Genomic DNA, 21,430 nt, shown 5'->3' with positions numbered 1-21,430 from the left:
GGTATAGCTGTTAATAAAGGAAAAGATCAGTACATTAGTGAGAGAGGGCTTTATATCGGAAGATCAAAATATAGAGCCAGTTTGGGTTATATATGCCTATAGCTGTCTGGGCTCTCAAAGGGCTTGGATGATTGACACTTCTATTAGCTTGGTCTAGACTTCTTCTTCAGACATAAGAGAAAGTTATCAATGCGTTACATTTTGTTAAAGCTTTTTTTAACACATCCCACTATACATAACGGTGTTCACTGTTTCTAGCAAGTTTACAGTGGGTCAATGGGCATGGAAGGGCAGAGCTTGCTATAGGGGGCATGGGGGGAGATAGGGGGCAGGTGGAAGGGCAGTAGTTGGCATAAGGGGCATGTGGGGACATAGGGGGTGGGTGGGAGGGCAGAGCTTGTCATAAGGAGCATGAGGGAGCCTAGGGGACGGGTGAGAGTACACAGTCTGGCATAGAGGGGGCATGAGGGGACAGGAGGTGGGAGGAAAGGCAGAGTTTGGCATGGGGCATGAGCGGACATGGGGGTTGGATGGAAGGGCAGTGGTCGGCATAAGGGGCCAGTGGGGCATAGGGGTGGGTGGGGGCCATGGAGTGGCATGGATGGGAAATGGGGCATGGGGAGTGCTTGGAGGGTGAAGGGTTGTGAGGGGTGTGTGTGAGGGCCATAGTGTTTTTTTTTACACTGGGGCAAAGTCCAACGGCACTGAGGAGGGCCTTTTAAACAGCCTGCCTCCACATACAGCAGCCCCTGTGGCTGCCTCAGCACTTTTTTTTATTCATTCAGGAATGTGGGCTGGGCCAGCATTTATCTCCCATTCCTAGTTGCCCTTGAGAAGGTGGTGGTGAGCTGCCATCTGGAACCTCTGCAGGGCATGTGGTGTAAGTACACCCACGGTGCTTTTAGGGAAGGAGTTCCAGGATTTTGACCCAATGACACTAAAGGAATGCCGATATATTTCCAAGTCAGAATGGTGAGTGGCTTGGAGGGAACTCCCAGGTGATGGTGTTCCCATCTGTCTGCCCTTGTCCTTCTAGATGGTAGTGGCCGTGGGTTTGGAAGATACAGTCTAAGGAGCCTTGGTGAGTTGCTGCATTACATCTTGTGGCTGGTACACACTGCTGTCGCTGTGCATCGGAGGGAGGGAGTGAGTGTTTGTGGATAGAGTGCCAATCAAGCAGGCTGCTTTGTCCTGGATGGTGTCCAGCTTCTTGAGTGTTGTTGGAATTGCACTCAGCCAGGAAAGTAGAGAGTATTCCATCACACCACTGACTTGTGCCTTGTAGATAGTGGACAGGCTTTGAGGGATCAGGAGGTGAGTTACTTGCTGCAGGTTCCTAGCCTCTGACCTGCTCTTACAGCCACAGCTACACAGCTAAATGGTGGGTCCAGTTCAGTTTCTGGTCAAGGGTAACCCCAGGGTGTTGATGGTGGGGGATTCAGCGATGGTAATGCCATTGAATGTCAAGGGGTGGTGGTTAAATTCTCTCTTGTTAGAGATGGTCATTGCCTGACACTTGTGTGGCGTGAATGTTAGTTGCCAGTTGTCAGCCCAAGCCTGGATATTGTCCAGGTCTTGCTGCATTTGGACATGGACTGCTTCAGTATCTGAGGAGTCGCAAATGGTGTTGAACATTGTGCAATCATCAGGGAACATCCCCACTTCTGGCCTTATGATGGAAGGTTATTAATGAAGCAGCTGAAGATAGTTGGGCCTAGGACACTATCCTGCAGTGATGTTCTGGAACTGTAATGATTGACAACAACCACAACCAACTGTGATCCAACAACCACAACCATCTTCCTTTGTGCTAGGTATGACTCCAACCAGTGGAGAGTTTTCCCCAATTCCCATTGACTCCAATTTTGCTAGGGCTCTTTGATGCTACACTCAGTCAAATGCTGCCTTGATGTCAAGGGCAGTCACTCTTACCTCACCTCTGGTGTTCAGCTCTTTTGTCCATGTTTGAGCCAAGGCTATAATGAGGTCAAAAACCAAGTGGCCTTGGCGGAACCCAAACTGAGCGTCAGTGAGCAGGTTATTGCTAAGCAAGTGCTGCTTGATAACATTGTTGATGACCCCTTCCATCACTTTACTGATGATGGAGAGTAGATCTATAGGGCGGTAATTGACCGGGTTGGGTTTGTCCTGCTTTTTGTGTACAAGACATACCTGGGCAATTTTCCACAATGCCAGATAGATGTCAGTGTTGCAGCTGTACTGGAATATCTTGGCCAGGGGCGCAACAAGTTCTGGAGCACAAGTGTTCAGTACTATTGCTTGAATATCGTCAGAGCCCATAGACTTTCCAGTATCCAGTGCCTTCAGCCATTTCTTGATATCACATGGAATGAATCGAATTGGCTGAAGACTTGCACCGGTGATGCTGGAGACCTCCGGAGGAGGCCGAGATGGATCATCCACTCAGCACTTCTGGCTGAAGATTGTTGCAAATGCTTCAGCCTTATCTTTTGCACTGAAGTGCTGGGCTCTCCCATCATTGAGGATGGGGATACTTGTGGAGCCCCCTCCTCCAGTGAGTTGTTTTCTTGTCCACCACTATTCACGACTGGATGTGGCAGGACTGCAGAGCATTGATTTGATCCGTTGGTTGTGAAATTGCTTGGTTCTGTCTATCTGCTTATGCTGTTTGGCATGCAAGTAGTCCTGTGTTGTAGCTTCACCAAGGTGACATCTCATTTTTAGGTATGCCTGGTACTGTTCCTGGCATGCCCTCCTGTACTCTTCATTGAACCAGGGTTGATCCCCTGGCTTGGCGGTAATGGTAAAGTCGGGGATATGACAGGCCATGAGGTTACAGATTGTGGTTGAGTGCAATTCTGCTGCTGCTGATAGCCCACAGCACCTCATGGATGCCCAGTCTTGAGTTGCTAGATCTGTTCAAAATCTATCCCATTTAGCACGGTGGTAATGCCACACAACACGATGGAGCGTATCCTCAATGTGAAGACGGAACTTTTTCTCCACAAGGCCTGTGCGATGGTCACTCCTATTGTTACTGTCATGGGCAGATGCATCTGTGACAGGTAGATTGGTAGGGTCAAGTATGTTTTTCCCTCTTGTTAGTTCCCTCACCACCTGCCACAGGCCCGGTCTGGCAGCTGTGTCCTTTAGGACACAACCAGCTCGATCAGTAGTGGTACTACCTGGCCACTCTTGGTGATGGACATTGAAGTCCCCCACCCAGAGTACATTCTGTGCCCTTGCCATCCTCAGTGCTTCCTCCAAGTTGTGTTCAACATGGAGGGGTACTGATTCATCAGCTGAGGGGGGACAGTACATGGTAATCAGCAGGAGATTCCCTTGCCCACGTTTAACCTGATGCCATGTGGCTTCACATGGTCCGGAGTTGGTGTTGAGGACCCCCAGGGTAATTCCCCCCATTGAAATCCACCGTGCCACCACCTCTGCTTGATCTGTCCTGCCAGTGGGACAGGACATACCCAGGGGTGGTGATGGTGATGTCTGAGACATTATCTGTAAGGTATGATTCCATGAATATAGCTATGTCAGGCTGTTGCTTGACTGGTCTGTGAGACAGCTCTCCTAATTTTGGCACTAGCTCCCAGATGTTAGTAAGGAGGACTTTGCAGGGTCAACAGGGCTGAGTTTGCCGTTGTTCTTTCTGGTGCTTAGGTCGAAGCCGGGTGTTTGGTCCGGTTTCATTCCCTTTAGACTTTGTAGTGGTTTGATACAACTGAGTGGTTTGCTAGGCCATTTCAGAGGACATTTAAGAGTCAACCACATTGCTGTGGGTCTGGAGTCACAGGTAGGCCGACCAGGTAAGGTTGGCAGATTTCCTTCCCTAAAGGACATCAGTGAGTCAGAAGGGGTTTTCCGACAATCAACAATGTTTTTTATGGTCATCATTTGAATTTTAATTCCAGATTTTTTTATTGAATTCAAATTCCACCATCAGCTGTAATGGGATTCAAACCCAGATTCCCAGAGCATTCCCTGGGTTGCTGGATTACCAGTCCAGTGACAATATCACCACACCACCGCTGTGTTGAAAAAATGGCTGTAGAGATAGTGGATGCATTGGTCAAATCTTCTAAAATATTACAGATCCTGGAATGGTTCCTCCAGATTGGAAGGTCACTAATGTAAACCCATTATTTAAGAAAGGAGGGAGAGAGAAAATGGGGTACTGCAAACCAGCTAGTCTGACATCAGTAGTAGGGAAAATGCTTTAGTCTATTACAAAAGATGTGATAAGCAAACGCTTAGAAAATAATGGTAGGATTGGGCAGAGTCAGCATGGATTTATGAAAGGAAAATCATGTTTGACAAATCTATTGAAGTTTTTTGAGGATGTTACTTGTGGCATAGATAAGGGTGAACCAATGGATGTGGTGCATTTGGATTTTCAGAAGGCTTTTGATAAGATCCCACACAAGAGCTTAGTAAATAAAATTAAAGCACATAGGATTGGGAGTAATACACTTGTATGGATTGATAATTCGTTAACACAGAAAACAAGAGAGTAGGAATAAATGGGTCATTGGCAGGCTGAGACTAGTGGGGTACCATAAGGATCGGTGCTTGGGCCCCAGCGATTCACAATCTATATCAATGATTTGGATGTGGGAACCTAAGTTTGCTGATGACAGAAAACTAGGTAGGAATATGAGTTATGAGGAGGATGCAAAGAGACATCAAGGGGATTTAGAGAAGCTAAGTGAGTGGACAAGAACATGGCAGATGGAAAAAAATGTGAAAAAATGTGAAGTTATCCACTATTAAGGAAGTAGTAGCAGAACATTTAGAAAAATCGTAAAATAAACAAGCAGAGTCAACAAGGTTTTTTTGAAAGGGAAATACATTTTATATAATATGCTATGTGGAAATATGATCCATTAGACAGAAACACTGAAAAGAGTGAAGGCTTCATGCCTGCAACAAAATCAGTAACTTAAAAATGCACTTCCAGCCTGTATTAATATCAAAACTCTTTCTTACCTGATTTTTATGTCGCTAGCAACTCTAATCACTTTTGGCTGGTTATTCAGATTCATTTCACGTCCAGTTAAAGTATCCACTAAGAAAATACGTCTAGTTAAATACCAATTATTTATTGTATTATCTGTGATTTAAAAACATTGAATTAATGCTTGAAAAAGTAATCAAAATTAAACACAAAGACTTTCGCATTCCTGATACACATTGGAAGCACATCAGGAAATTGTGCGCCCCAACCTATTTTCGGGCCATTAAAATTAATAGTCAGAAAATTAGAACCCGGGGTTTATACAATTTCCCAATAATCATTTCCAGCAGGCACCAGGAATGCTGCAGCTGAAAAGCCCAGCTATAAACTTTTATTTTCAATTTTTAAATTATATAAAAATTCTGTAAAATTATACAAAATGAGCAATTCTTCTAATGCCTGACAAGACCCTTGGAATGGATGGCCTGCATCCTAGGGTCTTAAAAGAAGTGGCTGCACAGATAGTGGATGGATTGGTTGTAATCTTCCAAAATTCCCTAGGGCAGAATCATCCCAAAATTGCATTAAGTGCGGTAGTGGACGTGAAAAATAATGTTTTACCCACCGGCCGCAATGGTAGATTTTAGCGCTGTATTGTCCCCTCTTGGCACGCCCTGCCTAATTAATAATGGATTCATGGGAACACACGCTGGATTGCTGGTGGGTGGGCTTGGATTTGCCCACCACGCCGTGACCTCAACACTTCCTCACTCGGGGCACCATATTTAAAGAGCAGCCTATTTCATGTCCACAGACCAGGACTGCTCCAGGCAACAGGTGGCCCCCAAAGCAAAGGTAATGTCAGCCCTTAAATTTAGTGATGCCTCTCTGGGGTGCCTGCTGGATGCAGTGGAAGGCCACTACAATGTCCTCTACCGCTGTTCTGGCCGCAGGAAGTCCACCAGAGTCACCAATCCACCTGGCAGGTGGTGGCAGCGGCAATCAGCACCAATGGAGCACAGAGGAGGTCAGCCATCCAGTGCAGGAAGAGGATGAATGATCTCATCCGTTCCGCCAAGGGAGGGTCCACCCTCCATGGTTAGCTAAAAAAGTTAAAGATAGTATCAAACTTAAAGCATAAACATATAATTGCACAAAGACAGGTGCCAGGTCAGAAGGTTGGAAAGAATATAAAGAACAGAAAAGAATTACAAAAAAGGTGAATAAGGAGGGAAAAATTAGAGTACGAGAGAACGCTAACTAGTAATATAAAGATGGGTAGTAAAAGTTTCCATAGATATTTAAATAAGAGTTAACAAAGTGAGCATTGGTCCTAAAGAAGGTTCGTCTGGGGAATTGATAATGGAAAGTAGGGAGATGGCGGATGAATTAAACAGGTACTTTGCTTCGATCTTCACTAAAGAAGATACAAGTAACATCCCAGAAATAGCTGTAAATCAGGAAATGGAAGGGAGGGAGGAACTTGGGAAAATTACAATCACCAGGGAAGTGGTATTGAGCAAATTGTTGGGCATGTGGGCTGACAAATCCCCAGGTCTGGATGGATTCACGCTAAGGCCTTGAAAGAAGTGGCTAGTGAGATGGTTGATGCAATGGTTTTAATTTTCCAAAATTCCCTAGATTCGGGGGTTGGAAAATAGCAAATCTAATTCCTTAATTCAAAAAGGGAGGGAGACAGAAAGCAGGAAAATACAGGCCAGTTAGCCTAACATCTGTCATAGGGAAATGTTAGAAACTATTATTAAAGATGTTATAGCAGGGCGCTTAGAAGAATTCAAGGGGTGCTTAGAAGAATTCAAGGCAATCAGGCAGAGTCAACATGGTTTTGTGAAAGGGAAATCATGTTTAACCAATTTATTGGAGTTCTTTGAAGGAGTCACATGTGCTGTGGATAATGGGAAATGGGTGGATGTACTGTACTTAGATTTCCAGAAGGCATTTGATAAAGTGCCTTATCAAAGGTTATTGCAGAAAATAAATGCTCATGGTGTAGGGGGTAACACATTGACATGGATAGAAGGTTGGCTAGCTAACAGGAAGCAGAGAGTTGGCATAAATGGGTCTTTTTTCTGGTTGGCAGGATGTAACAAGTAGTGTGCCACAGGGAGGTGGGTTCATTGAATATTTTTAAGGCAGAGGTAGTTAGATTCTTGTTAGGCAAGGGAATCAAAGGTTATTGGGGTTAGATGGGAATGTGGAAATTGAAACACAAGATGATCAGCCATGATCTTCTTGAATGGCGGAGCAGGCTCGAGAGGCCGAATGGTCTACCCCTGTTCCTATTTCTTATCTTCTTATGGATCAGTGCTGGGACCTCAACTTTTAAAAATTTATATAAATGACTTGGATGAAAGGACTGAAGGTATGGTTGTTAAATTTATTAATGACACAAAGATAGGTAGGAAAGTAAATTGTGAAGAGTACATAAGGAGGCTACATAGGGACATAGATAGGTTAAGTGAGTGGGCAAAGATCTGGCAAATGGAGTATAATGTGGGCAAATGTGAAATTGTCCATTTTGGCCGGAAGAATGAAAAAGAAGCATATTATCTAAATGGTAGGAGATTGCAGAGCGCTGAGATTCAGATGGATTTGGATGTCCTAGTGTATGAATTAAGAAGACTAGTATGCAGGTAGAGCAAGTAATTAAGAAAGCTAATATAATGTTATCGTTTATTGTGAGGAGAACTGAGTACTAAAGTAGAGAGGTTATGCTTCAGTTGTACAGGGCACTGGTGAGACCACATCTGGAGTATTGTGTACAGTGCGGGTCTTCTTATTTAAGGAAATATGTAAATGCATTAGATGTGGTTCAGAGAAGGTTTACTTGACTAATACCAGGAATGGGCGGGTTGTCTTATGAGGAAAGGTTAGACAGGTTAGGCTTGTATCCATTGGAGTTTGGAGGAGTAAGAGGTGACTTAATTGAAACCTTAAAGATCCTTAAGAGTCTTGACAGGGTGGACATGGAGAAGATATTTCCTCTTGTGGGAAAATCTAGAACTGGGGTCACTTTTTAAAAATAAGAGGTCGCTCATTTAAGGCAGAGATGGGGAGAAATTTTTCTCTCCGAGGGTCATGAGTATTTGAAATTCTTTTCCTCAAAAGGTGGTGGAAGCAGAGTCTTTGAATATTTTTAAGGCAGAGCTAGATAGATTCTTGATTAACAAGGGGGTGAAAGGTTATTGGGGGTAGGCAGGAATGTGGGGTTGAGGCTACAATCAGATCAGCCATGATCTTATTGAATTGGTGCATCACAGCAGTCAAAAACAGGAGAGCAAGCACTTACAGTTGCATTGAGAGAGGGGTGATCTGCTGCAGGATCCTCATGTGGGCGTTCAAGGGGCCAAGTGGCCTACTCCTGCACCTAATTTGTATGTATGTATAAAAGTAAATCACCTCATCACTCTCAACAGACACTCCCAAACCCATCACACATCCACAGGGATCTCAGACTCCAAGGGACAACACCACTAACTCTCACACATACCCTCACATCTCCATTGACCTGTATCCTCTGGAGCTCGTATCTCATCCCATCCATGGCTCCGCTCACCACACTAACATTCCATGCATCCTTATCATCTGCTGTGGCAAGCGTCCTGCTCATACTCTCTCCAGCTGTTTTCATGCAGGAGAAGCTGGCTCACAGTAGGGAGAGGTCCCAGACTAGGGGTGGAGCAGCGGATATTAGGCCCCTCACTCACTTTGAGGAGTGTGCCAGCGTGTTGACTGGTGAGGATGTGGACCTTGCCTGTAGCAATGGTGAGGTTGGCAGTGAACACCCACTTGAGGATCCTGCACCAGATCATCCCTCTCTCAATGCAACTGTGAGTGCTCTCTCTCCTGTTTTTGACTGTGCTGCCATGCACTAATTATCTCTACTTTGGTTCACAGGGATCTCTGCAAGTGACCAACAATCTCAACAAGCCAGTCCCTCAGCTCCATCCAGGTCCTCACCTCCAACGAAGAGAACACCACCTCCATCAAAGAGCTGGAATAAGCAGCCTGGAAGACCGTCACAGTGCTTACGAGCATCCTCCACCAGCGCAGAGCCACCTCGGTTGGACCTAGATCTAGAGCAGGCGCGGTTTCATAATCTGGTGGTCACTGCAAGGACCTGTGTCTGGAGGAGGAGGCCGGTTAAGCCAAACTCCGTGGAACTTGGAGGGCAGCTGGGGAAGAGGCTTCTGTGAGGTCCCAGTCACTTCCCCGGACACCTTCTCTGCTCCAGACTCCCTCCTCCCCCAGGACATCTTCCCCCCCTCCAGACTCCCTCCTTTTCCTGGACACCTTCCCCCTCCAAACTGCTTCCCTTACACCCTCCTTCCCCCCCGACACCTACTTTCCCACTTGCACCATTCTCCCCGTTACACCATCCACCTGATGCCTTCACCCCCACCTCCCCAAACATCCCACCGACACCTTAGCCCACCCCTCCCAACCTCACACCCCCACTGAGGCCTTTGCCTCCCCCCACCCACAACCTCACCCCACAACCCCAGTATACCTTCCCCTCCCACTCAAACCTAGGCCTTCCTCTCCCCCACCACCCACTTCGCCGATCATCTGCACCAGTCCATGGCGAAGTCTGTGAGGTTCCTAAGCAGATCCAAAGCAACAACAGAGACCATGGAGGATGATGCAAGCCCATGGCAAAGTCCATGAGATTTCAAAGCCTCAGCGAAGTTGAAGCTGCTGTGTGAATACCTCCCACCTTCTGAGAGCTGCTTCGCAGCACAGGTATGCGCATGATTATCCACCCACCATGCATTGCACATGTTTCTCCAGGAACTGGTAGCTGTAGGTTCCAGCATCTTCTTCTCCTCGGATGTCTGCGATCTGAGTAAGGCCCAAGAAGTAAATCCTGACTTCTGCAAGTCACACTTATTCAACCGTGTTCTGGGCCAGCGTATTTTTCTACCAGCATAACAAGTAAATCGGGCTTGGTGGTCGGGGGTGGGGGGGGGCGGGGGGGGGGGGGGGGGGGGGGTGGTGTTGTGGCAGTGCAATTCTGGTTGGGCCTTAGCAGGGTGCAAATCGGGTTCATGCTGGCCTCCAGTGGGATTCACGATCCACCTTGGCAGACACCATTGGATGATCCCACTGTGATTTCACGCTGGCATGAAACTGATTTCTGCTCTTCCTGCTGAATTCTGCTCCCCTCCGCCTGCCGTGATGCCCACTGCCAACAGGAGTGGAAAATCCTGGCCCTAGATTCTGGAAAGGTCCCAGCGGATTGGAAAACTCCAAATGCAACATTTCATTCGAGAAAGGAGAAAGACAGAGAGCAGGAAGCTAACTTAAAATTGGTTATTGGGAGAATGCTGGAATCCATTATTAAGGAAGTAGTAGCAGAACATTTAGAAAAATCGTAAAATAAACAAGCAGAGTCAACAAGGTTTTTTGAAAGGGAAATACATTTGACAAATATATTAAGAGTTCTTTGAGGATATAACAGGCAAGGTGGATAAAAGGAAACCTGCAGATATATTGCATTTGGATTTCCAAAAGTCATTCGATAAGGTTTCACATAAAAGTTTTCTGCACAAGATAAGGGCTGACAGTGTTGGGTGCAATATATGAGCACAGATAAAGGATTGGCTGACTAACAGGAGAGGGAGAGTTGGGGTAAATGAGTCATTTTAAGGTTGGCAAACTGAAATTAGTGGGGTGCCACAGGAATCAGTGCTGGGGCCTCAACTATTTACAATCTATATTGATGACTTGGATGAAGGGGCCAATTACATTTTAGCCAAATTTGCCAACAATTCAAAGATAGGTAGGAAAGCAAGTTGTGAGGAGGATATAAAGAGTCCCCAAAGGGATATAGATAGGTTAAATGAGTAGGCAAAAATTTGACAGATGGAGTATAATGTGGGAAAATATGAAGTTGTCCACTTCGATGGGAAGAATAGAAAAGCAGAATATTATTTAAAAGGAGAAACTGCAGAATGGTGTGGTACAGAGGGATCTGGTATCTTATACAAGAATCATAAAAAGTTACCATGCAGGTACAGCAAGTAATTAGGAAGGCAAATGAAATATTGGTGTTTATTACAAGGGGGGATGGAGTATAAAAGTAGAGCAATCTTGCTACAACTGTACAGGGCAGTGATGAGATTGCAACTAGAGTACTGCATACAGTTTTGGTCTCCTTACTTAAGGAAGATATGCTTGCATTGGAGGCAGTTCAGAGAAGGCTCAGAAGTTGATGTCTGGGATGAAGGTGTTGTCTTATGAGGAAAGGTTGAGCAAGTTGGGCCTATAATCATTGGTGTTTAGAAGAATGAGAGGTGATCTTATTGAAACATATAAGATTCTATGGGGTTTGAAAGGGTAAATGTTGAGAGGATGTTTCCCCTCATGGGGGCACCATTTCAAATTAAGGGGTCTCCCATTTAGGATGGAGGTGAGAAAGAATCTCTTCTAACAGAGGGTTGTTAAACTTCAGAAATCTCTATCCCAGAGGGCAGTGGAGGTTGGGTCATTGATTATATCAAGACTTAGTTAGGCTGATCTTTGATCTACAAGGGAGTCAAGAATTATGGGGAGCAGATAGCAAAGTGGACTTAAGACCAGAATCAGAGTAGCCGCGATCTTATTAAATGGTGAAGAAGGCTTGAAAGGCCAAATTGCCAACTCCTGCTCCTATTTCTTATGTTCTTATATCCTTCTAAATTTGGTTTTTCAAACTACTTTTTCTTTACTTTTCCTCGTTGGATTCTTCTTGTGCAGTACAATTCTGAGTGAGTGCATTGGCTGGACACCAGCCACTTCTAGGCTTTTGCTAACTTCTTTCTTTAACTGTCCACTAAGAGGTCTCTGGCTTGAGCCTGATGGGATTCACCCTTCAGTTTTTGTTCTTTACTGTGAGAAGGGCAAGGCTTTTTCCTCATAATGGTACTGCTGAAATTAGGGATTAATTTTACACATTTTGATACTGATTTTGTATTGTTTCTGGTTTCATGAAATTGGCTTCCATGAATCAACTCTCAGTAGATGTGCAGTCCCTCAAAAATCTACACAACATAAATGGGATTCAAAGGTACTAGCTTGGATAATATAACTGTTACACTCACATTCCAAAGCCTGTGTTTCGTTTAAAATATAATTATTCTGTGATTGAACATATTAGGGTAGATTTTCCTCGTACAGAGCATTGCTTGATAGGAGAGTGGATCAACAAGAACAAGTATTTATATAGCACCTTTAATACTGTAAAATGTTCCAAGGTGCTTTGTAGAAACATTATCAAACAGATTTGATACCGAGCCACATTCAGAGATATTAGGGCAGGTGACCAAGAGTTTGCTCAAATAGGTAGGTTTCAAGGAGTATCTTAAAGGATGAAAGAGAGGAAGAAAAGCCGAGAGTCTAGGGAGGGCATTCGAGAGCTTAGGGTGTCAGCAACTGAAGGTATGGCTGCCAATGATGGAGTGATTGAAATTGGGGGTGCTCAAGGGACCAAAATTGGTGCTGCGTATTAGCTCAAAGGGTTGTTGAGCTGGAGGTTACAGAGTTAGGGAGAGGAGAGGCCATGGAGGGATTTGAAAACAATGAGAATTTTAACATTGTGGTGTTGCTTAACTGGGAGCCAATGTAGGTCAGTGAGCACAGAGGCAAACAGAATTTCGTACATGAGGACATGGGCAGCAGAGAGGACCTCAGGTTTATGGAGGATAATTGGAAACTGGCCATTGGAATAGTCAAATCTAGAGGTAACAAAAGTTTGATGAATGTTTCATCAGCAGATGAACTAAGGCAGGGTCAGAGTCAAGCCATGTTATAGAGTTGGAAATAGGCGATCTTAGCGATGTTGTGGATATGAGGATTGAAGCTGATCTCAAGGTCAAATGTAACACCAATGTGGTGAACAGTCTGGTTCAGCCTCAGCCAGCTGCCAGGTGAGGGATGGAGCCAACAGCTAGGGAATGGAATTTGTGGCACGGACCAGATCAGTGCCCTGATTTGTGGTGCTCCCAATTTTCTGTTTTAAAATTAATCACAGAAAAATCAGGAGCACACAACTTAGATGCATTGACATCCATGCCTGATTAAATTTACAACATAATTAATATGTGATGGAACATTGGGCTCCATATTCCAAGCCCCTTGATGCTTGGGCTTGGAGGTGAGGGAGCAGGGAAAATATGGCAGAATCATGTCAGGATGGCTGCCCAATTCACTCCAGCCACCATGGAACAATTCCCGGGTGGGCTGGGAATTGGATCGTCTGTCCACTCTACAAATGGGCAACCAATTACGCTGTTAAGGCCATAGTTAGGGGAGATTTTGCGGCCTCACTGGCATTTGATCACCAGTGGAACAGCACTCTCCCTGCTATTTGCAGAGGCCGCTAGCTTAATGGAGGCAGGCTTCCTGTGACCGACTGGGGGATGATAGGAGTCAGAGACTCCATGACCCAATGATGGAGCCACAGAAATAAAAGCCCTAATCATGGTCATATCTGAACCAGTGGAGGGGATTCCCTCCATCCTAATGGACCTGCTGCCCTAGATGTTGTTTAGCTCTGCACTGCTGCGCAGCCCAGCAAAGGTGTCTCCATGTTAAGGTGCCCTTAAGGTCATTGACCTGCCTCAGCAGTGCTCACCTTTCCTGGTGGGTCTACCTTGGCTCTATAGCTGCCAACTCTCCAGTTAGGTCGGTAGCATTGAGAGCCCACCTACTTAGGAGGCATTCTCCTGGAATATTGTGCCACCAGTCTTGCTGCCAACAAGTGCGGGCTTGAGATCTTCATTTGGTTCTGACATTGGAGCCTGTAAACCTGTTGGAAGATCCAGCGCACTAGCTGTTTCTCTCTTCACAGAGGCTGAATATTTCCAGGATCTTCTGTTTATTATTATCGGCAAATAATACTATCCATAGATGGTTCAAAACTTGGGGCAGAATTTTACGTCCCGCTGGCGGTGTGTGCCCGACCCGATCGGGCATAAAATAGCATGCGATGATGTCGGGCGAGCATCCCAACGTCATCACGCACTTGCACGATATTTCAGTCGGCGGGAGTGTGTGAGAGACGGCCTATTAAGGCCCTTAATCAATTAAGTTCTACACATTTTTTGCTGCCCGTCCAACCTTACTGTTGGTGGGCAGTTGAATAGGCTAGGCGGCCTTTGCATCTTTTAGGAAACCTCATCCACAGGTGGGATGAGGTTTCCAAGAGTAATTTAAAAATCGTTTTAAACATCAATTTTAATACGTTGCTGTACATGTGACTGAGTCACATGTGGGGACATGTTTCTATCATTTTTAAAATCTTTATTTTGGAACCCACAATTCTTCAGCTCCCTGAGGAAGCTCTGTGCCCTCAGGGAGCTTTCAGTGCACGCTCCCCTGCACATGTGCAGACTTTTGTGCTTGCCCTCCTCCCACCCCCACCCCAGCAGCGCTGAGTGTTTCAGCGTGCCTTTCACGCTGGCTGGCCGTTAATTGGTCAGCCAGTGTGAAATCAACCGCTCCTGGACCCACCCGCCGTGCCTGCCCAACGACCGGAATATCCTGCCCTTGGTCATAGCAAGTATAATCAGTTGCACACAATAGAAGATTTCAAGATGTATTATTCCATTAGTGATTCCATTGCCAAAGAGAGTAGGATTCCACACAATTTGGGCTCTTTTTTAAATAATGGCAGGACATTTTGTTTTTGTTTTTACAACATTGGAATTTAAGCTGAAATAGCTTAAAATTAGGAAATTAATATTTTGACTAATTTGCTAAAATCTTCAAAATGTAGGGATTTCTAAACTTAACTGACTCCTTTCTCAGGTGGAGAAGTTGCCAAAGGATGATGTCTGTATACTTTATTCATGTACTTATTCATATAGCTTGTGTATTATGCCTTTGTGTGTTCAGCCAAATTACATATGATCAAATAATTTACAAATAAAATGTGAGCAGTTTATTACTTTAAAATCATCAAAACAGATACACTTTGAGCTTACCTTCAGAAGCAGTTTCAATGAAATAAAACAGATCAGCCATTACTTAATAGAATGGCAAAAGAGGCTGAGAGGGCTGAAACAGCCTACTCCTGTTTCTAATTAAATTGTAGGTTATACCATAAAAGCTTTTAAGAATATAAGAAATTAATAAGTAATCTCTACTAATTAAATATCAGCTGAGAAAACAAAGTTATCAGCTACTTTAGTTGCACAGTTAAAACAACCTGTATTTGAGGGAATTGTTCCTCAAAAAATCAAAGTGTCTCACAAATGAGAACCAATAATTTTTGATGCCTACCATTGAAGAGAGTTGCCCAAATAAACACCCGCTATTGCATTAGATTTTGCACTGGCTAAGTCAGAGGTATTTGCACATTAAACCTAGGTAATTCAACAAGAAATGGCTATCTAGGAACATAATCTTTACCTTGATTTACAAACTTTCCATCAAGTTGAAGGTTTAAGTTACGAACTGCAATTGGATGCAGTTGATCCTTGCCATTTTCCCCTTTGTAAAGCATGTACACGTCATAAAATTGAATGTCACCATACTTAGCTAAAAGTTTGGAAACAGAAAGTGTACACTGTCCAAGAAAATAAACAAGTAAAAATGGATACAATGTATACAAATTCTCTTAGAAGGCAAAATAATTTTCATATATAGAATATTAATTTATAATGTCATCAGCTGGATATATATATTGAACATATTGGCTAGGATCTTTAGGTCGGTGAGTGGAGGGGCGGGGCCCGCTCGCCGACGCCTAAAATGACGTGGAATGACGTCGGGCGGAACTCCCGATGTTACCCCGCGTCATTTCAATTTTCAGGGTAGCGGGGGAACAGCCAAATCAGCTGTGCGCCCGCCGACCTGTCAACAGCCCATTGAGACCATTTAAAAACTAATTGAGATAATAAATGGACCTGCCCGTCCAACCTTAATTTTGGCGGGCAGGCCGGGAGCCCTGGTGGGCTTCAGAAAAAGCATGAAACCTCATCCACAGGCAGGATGAGGTTTCATGAGGGTTTTTGAAAATTTAATAAATGTTTGATTAAAAGTGATGGACATGTCCCAAGTCATGTGACGGTATCACATGAGGGGACATGTCAGGGAAGTTTTATTTTTGCTCCTTCACCATTTTTAAATTTGGCGTCAATCTCCCTGAGACAGCACTTAGCCTCAGGGAAATGAGTGCGCTCTTTCACGTGCATGCGCAAAAGAGCGCACTTTCGGCTGAGGGAACCCCTCCCCCGCCTGCACAGGGAGCGCATAGCGCTTCCTGGTGGACATCACGTAAAATGGCAGCGCCCCCCCGATTGGGGGTGCCGATCGGATGCACGCCCGCTCCTACACTTCCCCCTAACGGGGGGAAAATTCTTCCCTTTGAAAAGAATACTTTGGCTAAACAAAAGGACACTGGCTTACAGTAGCTACTATGTTGCATTTGCGAAGGACACATGCTGCTTTATGGTGACACAGGCCGGAATTTTCCAGTCCCCCTGCTGGGATTTCCTGCGGCAGGGTCGGTGAGCCATTGAAATCTCCATTCACATCGGTGGGACTGGAAGATCCTGTTGGCATGAGAGGCTGGAAAATTCTAGCCACAGAGTCCACAGAGCTCTCAGAGACACCGGCTATGATAAGCTCTGATTGAAACCAGAGAGAGGTCATGTGACATAGCTCTTGGGTATAAAATATACTGGATTTGAACTAAAAGTCAGAGATAGATTGCCACAGGGGCAGAACGGGCAACAGCCTTACCCCCTCTCTTTCTGAAATATCGTTCATCAAAGCTGAGCTGTTTGTGATTTGAAAACCCACAAGAAGAACTCAGTGTTGCAAACCAAGAGTTCCGAAAGGGAGATTCTGAATCAACATAATTTCTGTCTCCAACAGAAAAGAGAATCAACCAGCTATGACTAATCCATTAAGAAACTCAAGTACCAGCAGCTACTGTGGGAAGTGACCCTTCAGCTGTAACAATCATCCGGGCAATCTGAAAGTAATTTTTTCTCTTGACTGTAATTTTTACTTGGCTAAGTTTTAAGATTTGATATTCTGCAGAGTTTATTTCTTTTTTACATGCTTCGGGGGACTATGTGTATGTTGTTTTGGCACTAGTGGGTAGTTGATCACATTTGTATATTATAAACTTATTGTTAATAATTTCTGCATCTTTGCCTGAATGGGTTTTAGCAATAAACTAACTCTTTACTTGTTAACTTAAGGAACCTGGCTGTCTTATTTCTTACACCAAGCCACACACAGGTAAGTACATGTATATATTAAATTGGCAATATCATCTTTTTAAATTCAAACTCTGTTACAACCAATCCAGGGGCTGCATTTTATGTGTTTCCGCCGGACATGTTTTAGGTGTGGGGGCCATATAAAATAGGATGGGTGCCCACCCCATCACCTTCCAATGCATCCCTGAGCTCACCCCAATAATACAGGGGGTGGGGGAGGATGGGTGGAGCAGCCTGCTCCCCATTTTTATATAGATAACCAAGGGTCAATTAGGCTTGTTAACAAGCCAATTGATCCTGACATAGGATGCCCATTCCAAAAACATTTCACAGAATCACAGAATCACAAAGCAGAAGAGGCCATTCGGCCCATCGAGTCTGCACCGACACGTGAGAAACACCTGACCTACCAACCTAATCCCATTTACCAGCATTTGGCTCATAGCCTTCAATGTTATGATGTGCCAAGTGCTCATCCAGGTACTTTTTAAAGGATGTGAGGCAACCTACCTCCACCACCGTCCCAGGCATTCCAGACCGTCACCACCCTCTGGGTAAAAAACATTTTTCCTCACATCCCCCCTAAACCTCCTGCCCCTCACCTTGAACTTATGTCCCCTCGTGACTGACCCTTCAACTAAGGGGAACAGCTGCTCCCTATCCACCCTGTCCATGCCCCTCATAATCTTGTACACCTCGATCAAGTCGCCCCTCTGTCTTCTCTGCTCCAACGAAAACAACCCAAGTCTATCCAACCTCCCTTCATAACTTAAATGTTTCATCCCAGGCAACATCCTGGTAAATCTCCTCTGCACCCCCTCCAGTGCAATCACATCTTTCCTATAATGTGGTGACCAGAACTGCACACAGTACTCCAGCTGTGGCCTCACCAAGGTTCTATACAACTCCAACATGACCTCCCTACTTTTGTAATCTATGCCCCGATTGTGCATCACCTCACACTTTTCAGGGTTAAATTCCATCTGCCACTTATCTGCCCATTTGACCATCCCATCTATATCTTCATGTAGCTCAAGACACTCAACCTCACTGTTAACCACCCGGCCAATCTTTGTGTCATGCGCAAACTTACTAATCCTACCCCTCAACATAGTCATCTATGTTGTTTATATAAATGACAAATAATAGGGGACCCAGCACAGATCCCTGTGGTACGCCACTGGACACTGGCTTCCAGTCACTAAAGCATCCTTCTGTCATCACCCTCTGTCTCCTACAACTAAGCCAATTTTGAATCCACCTTATCAAATTACACTGTACCCCATGTGCATTTGCCTTCTTTACAAGTCTCCCATGTGGGACCTTGTTAAAGGCTTTGCTGAAATCCATATAAACTACATCAACTGCACTACCCTCATCTACACACCTGGTCACGTCCTCAAAAAATTCAATCAAATTTGTTAGGCATGACCTCCCTCTGACAAAGTCATGCTGACTATCCCTGATCAAACCTTGCCTCTCCAAGTGGAGATAGATTCTCTCCTTCAGAATTTTCTCCAATAGCTTCCCTACCACTGACGTGAGACTCACTGGCCTGTAGTTCTCTGGCTTATCTCTACAATCCTTCTTAAATAGCGGAACCACATTAGCTGTTCTCCAGTCCTCTGGCACCTCCCTGTGGCCAGAGAGGAATTAAGAATTCGGGTCAGAGCCCCTGCGATCTCCTCCCTTGCCTCCCTCAGCAGTCTGGGGCACAAATCATACGGACCTGGAGATTGGTCTACTTTTAAGCCTGCCAACACCTCCAATACCTTGTCACTCCCTATATCAATTTGCTCAAGAACCTCGCAGTCTCTCTCCCCGAGTTCGATGCCTTCATCCTCATTCTCTTGGGTGAAGACGGATATGAAGTATTCGTTCAACACTCTACCAATGTCCTCTGGCTCCACCAATAGATTGCCCCCTTGGTTCCTAATGGGTCCTACTCTTTCCCTGGTTATCCTCTTCCCATTGATATACTTATAGAATATCTTGGGATTTTCCCTACTTTTACCAGCCAGAGCTTTCTCATATCCCCTCTTTGCTCTCCTAATTGCTTTCTTAAGCTCCACCCTGCACTTTCTGTACTCCACTAATGCCTCACCTGATTTGCTTCCCTTGTACCTGCTAAAAGCCTCTCTTTTCCTTCTCATCATATCCTGAATATCTCTGGTCATCCATGGTTCTCTGGACTTGTCACTCCTTCCTATCACCCTAGAGGGAACATGTTGAACCTGTACCCTCCCCATTTCCTTTTTGAATGCCCTCCACTGCTCCTCTGTGGATTTCCCCACAAGTAGCTGTTCCCATTTTACCTTGGCCAGATCCTGCCTTAATTTACTAACATCCGCTCTCCCCCAATCCAAAACATTTTTTTGCAGCTTGTCTATTTTGTCATGGGCAGTCGGGTGGGAGTGAAGCAGCCTTATTTTAAAAAAGAAATTCTTCAAAGGGTGGGAAGAAAGGGGTGGTTTCTATCTTCAGGGCTGCCCTTTGCCAATCACGGGGTGCTGCCTCCCCAAGATAGAACTCCCCCACCGCTTTCTTCCGGCCTGCACGCAGCCTTAAAACACCCCTCGCCACTGACCTACCCACTCTCGCCTGCCTAAACCTTTCCTGCCCAAGATCCCACATTTACCTGCCTCCAGGATCCATAGCCCTTCTTCCTCCTCCTCTTGCAGTCCTGGCCGTGCCAAGTAATGCATTCTTGGCACCACCAGGACTGATGGAGCTGCCATCCATCGGATTGTTTAGCTCGCCTGCAGTGCGTTATGGCTGTGGGGCAGGCCGGTTTGGAGTGAGTCGGTTCTATGCTGACTTTGCTTCTGGTGGAGGGGGAGCCATGCACACCACCATAATATTCAAGCCCAAGAGCAGGACAAAGAGAGGAGTCAGTTCCTCTGTCCTAACTTGATCGTAACAAATGAAATTCTACTACTTGAGTTTACTTACTAGCATCCATTTCAAGAGTTTAATCTAGCGCTATGGAACTTGGCACATTGCCTGACCCCAAGCTTAGCTTCCTGCCCCACACTATTTGCCTGTACAACATTGCACACCAATGCCCCAATACATGTGTTTATAAATCTGATTAGATTTCTCCATATATCTTCTTGCCAACTTTCCACTTCTGCTTATCATATATGCGCTTACCTACATGAATGTCTGCATCACTTCTGAACCCACTGAGCTCAACTGACTTCCTGAATCCTAGAGAATCATTTTAAGGTTCTCATCTTCACTTTCAACAGTCAAAATGATCTCAATTTCTGTGAATTCTTCCAGTCCCATGTCCCTGCACGTATTTTCCAGTACTAACCTTCTTGTTTCCATCTCTACCATCAGCAGTTGATTCTTTATGCATATCATCCCACCCCCTGGAACTCCAGTTCGCGGCATCTTTCCCTTATCAGTCCTCTGCATATCATCAATCACTTTTTTAACATCCTCCTTTCCAGCTGTGTTTTTGTCCCTTGACAAAGTATCTGCTCACGATAATGTTCTGAGAAACCTTTATAAAGAATAACTGCTGAAGCTGTTGTAAGCTGGGTGTTAAGGAAGGTAAAAGTTTTAAATTAGCAGGTACTCTTACCCTCATGATTTGGCAGAACGTGTCTGTTTGTACAGACCCAAAATGCATGTTTTGGCTTCCTCAATTCATCACAGGTAACTTCTAAACAGCTTTATGTAATATAACCCATGGTTTAATAATCTCTCATTTCTCTTGGCAGCCACCCAGTGCCACTACAGGATGAGTGGTCTCATTCGTTCCACCAGGGTAACTCATTCTTTTCATCAATCTCAACTCACACACTCACAAACCCATCACACATCCACTGGGATCTCACACCTCAAGGGACAACGCCACTAACTCTCACACACACCCTCATATCTCCACCAGGCTCATATCCTCTCGAGTTCATGTCTTCATTCCTGTCCATGGCTCCGCTCACCACACAAACATTCCAAGCAGTGCCATGCATCCTGCTCACACTCTCTACATCTGTTTCCATGCAGGAGAAGCCTGCTCACATCAGCAGGAAGAGGTCCCAGACCGGGGGTGGAGTGGCCCACATTAGGCCCCTGAGTCACTTTAAGGAGCCTGCCATCATACCAACTGGTGAGGATGTGGGCCCTGCCTGCAGTGACAGGGAGGACGGAACAACCACCTGAGAATCCTGCCTCATCCCTCCCTCAGTGCAACTGTGAGTGTTCTCTCTCCAGCTTTTGACTCTGCTGCCAT

General features: G+C 45.1%; 1 protein-coding gene across 1 annotated transcript in view; it reads right to left on the bottom strand.

Annotated features, from left to right (window-relative positions):
- Positions 1 to 21,430, bottom strand: part of tmem67 (transmembrane protein 67) — a 292,510-nt gene that overhangs the window by 128,115 nt on the left and 142,965 nt on the right. Inside the window, exons 11-12 of the mRNA XM_078541238.1 lie at positions 15,365 to 15,521; positions 4,984 to 5,107 (exon numbers count right to left, since the gene is read on the bottom strand). Of these exons, the coding sequence (XP_078397364.1) occupies positions 4,984 to 5,107; positions 15,365 to 15,521 (281 nt within the window). The remainder of the gene's footprint in view (positions 1 to 4,983; positions 5,108 to 15,364; positions 15,522 to 21,430) is intronic.

This window comes from Cetorhinus maximus, chromosome 4 (assembly GCF_964194155.1).
Source record: "Cetorhinus maximus chromosome 4, sCetMax3.hap1.1, whole genome shotgun sequence".
Classification (NCBI taxonomy): Eukaryota; Metazoa; Chordata; class Chondrichthyes; order Lamniformes; family Cetorhinidae; genus Cetorhinus; species Cetorhinus maximus.
This window is presented reverse-complemented; position numbering and strand designations above follow the sequence as displayed.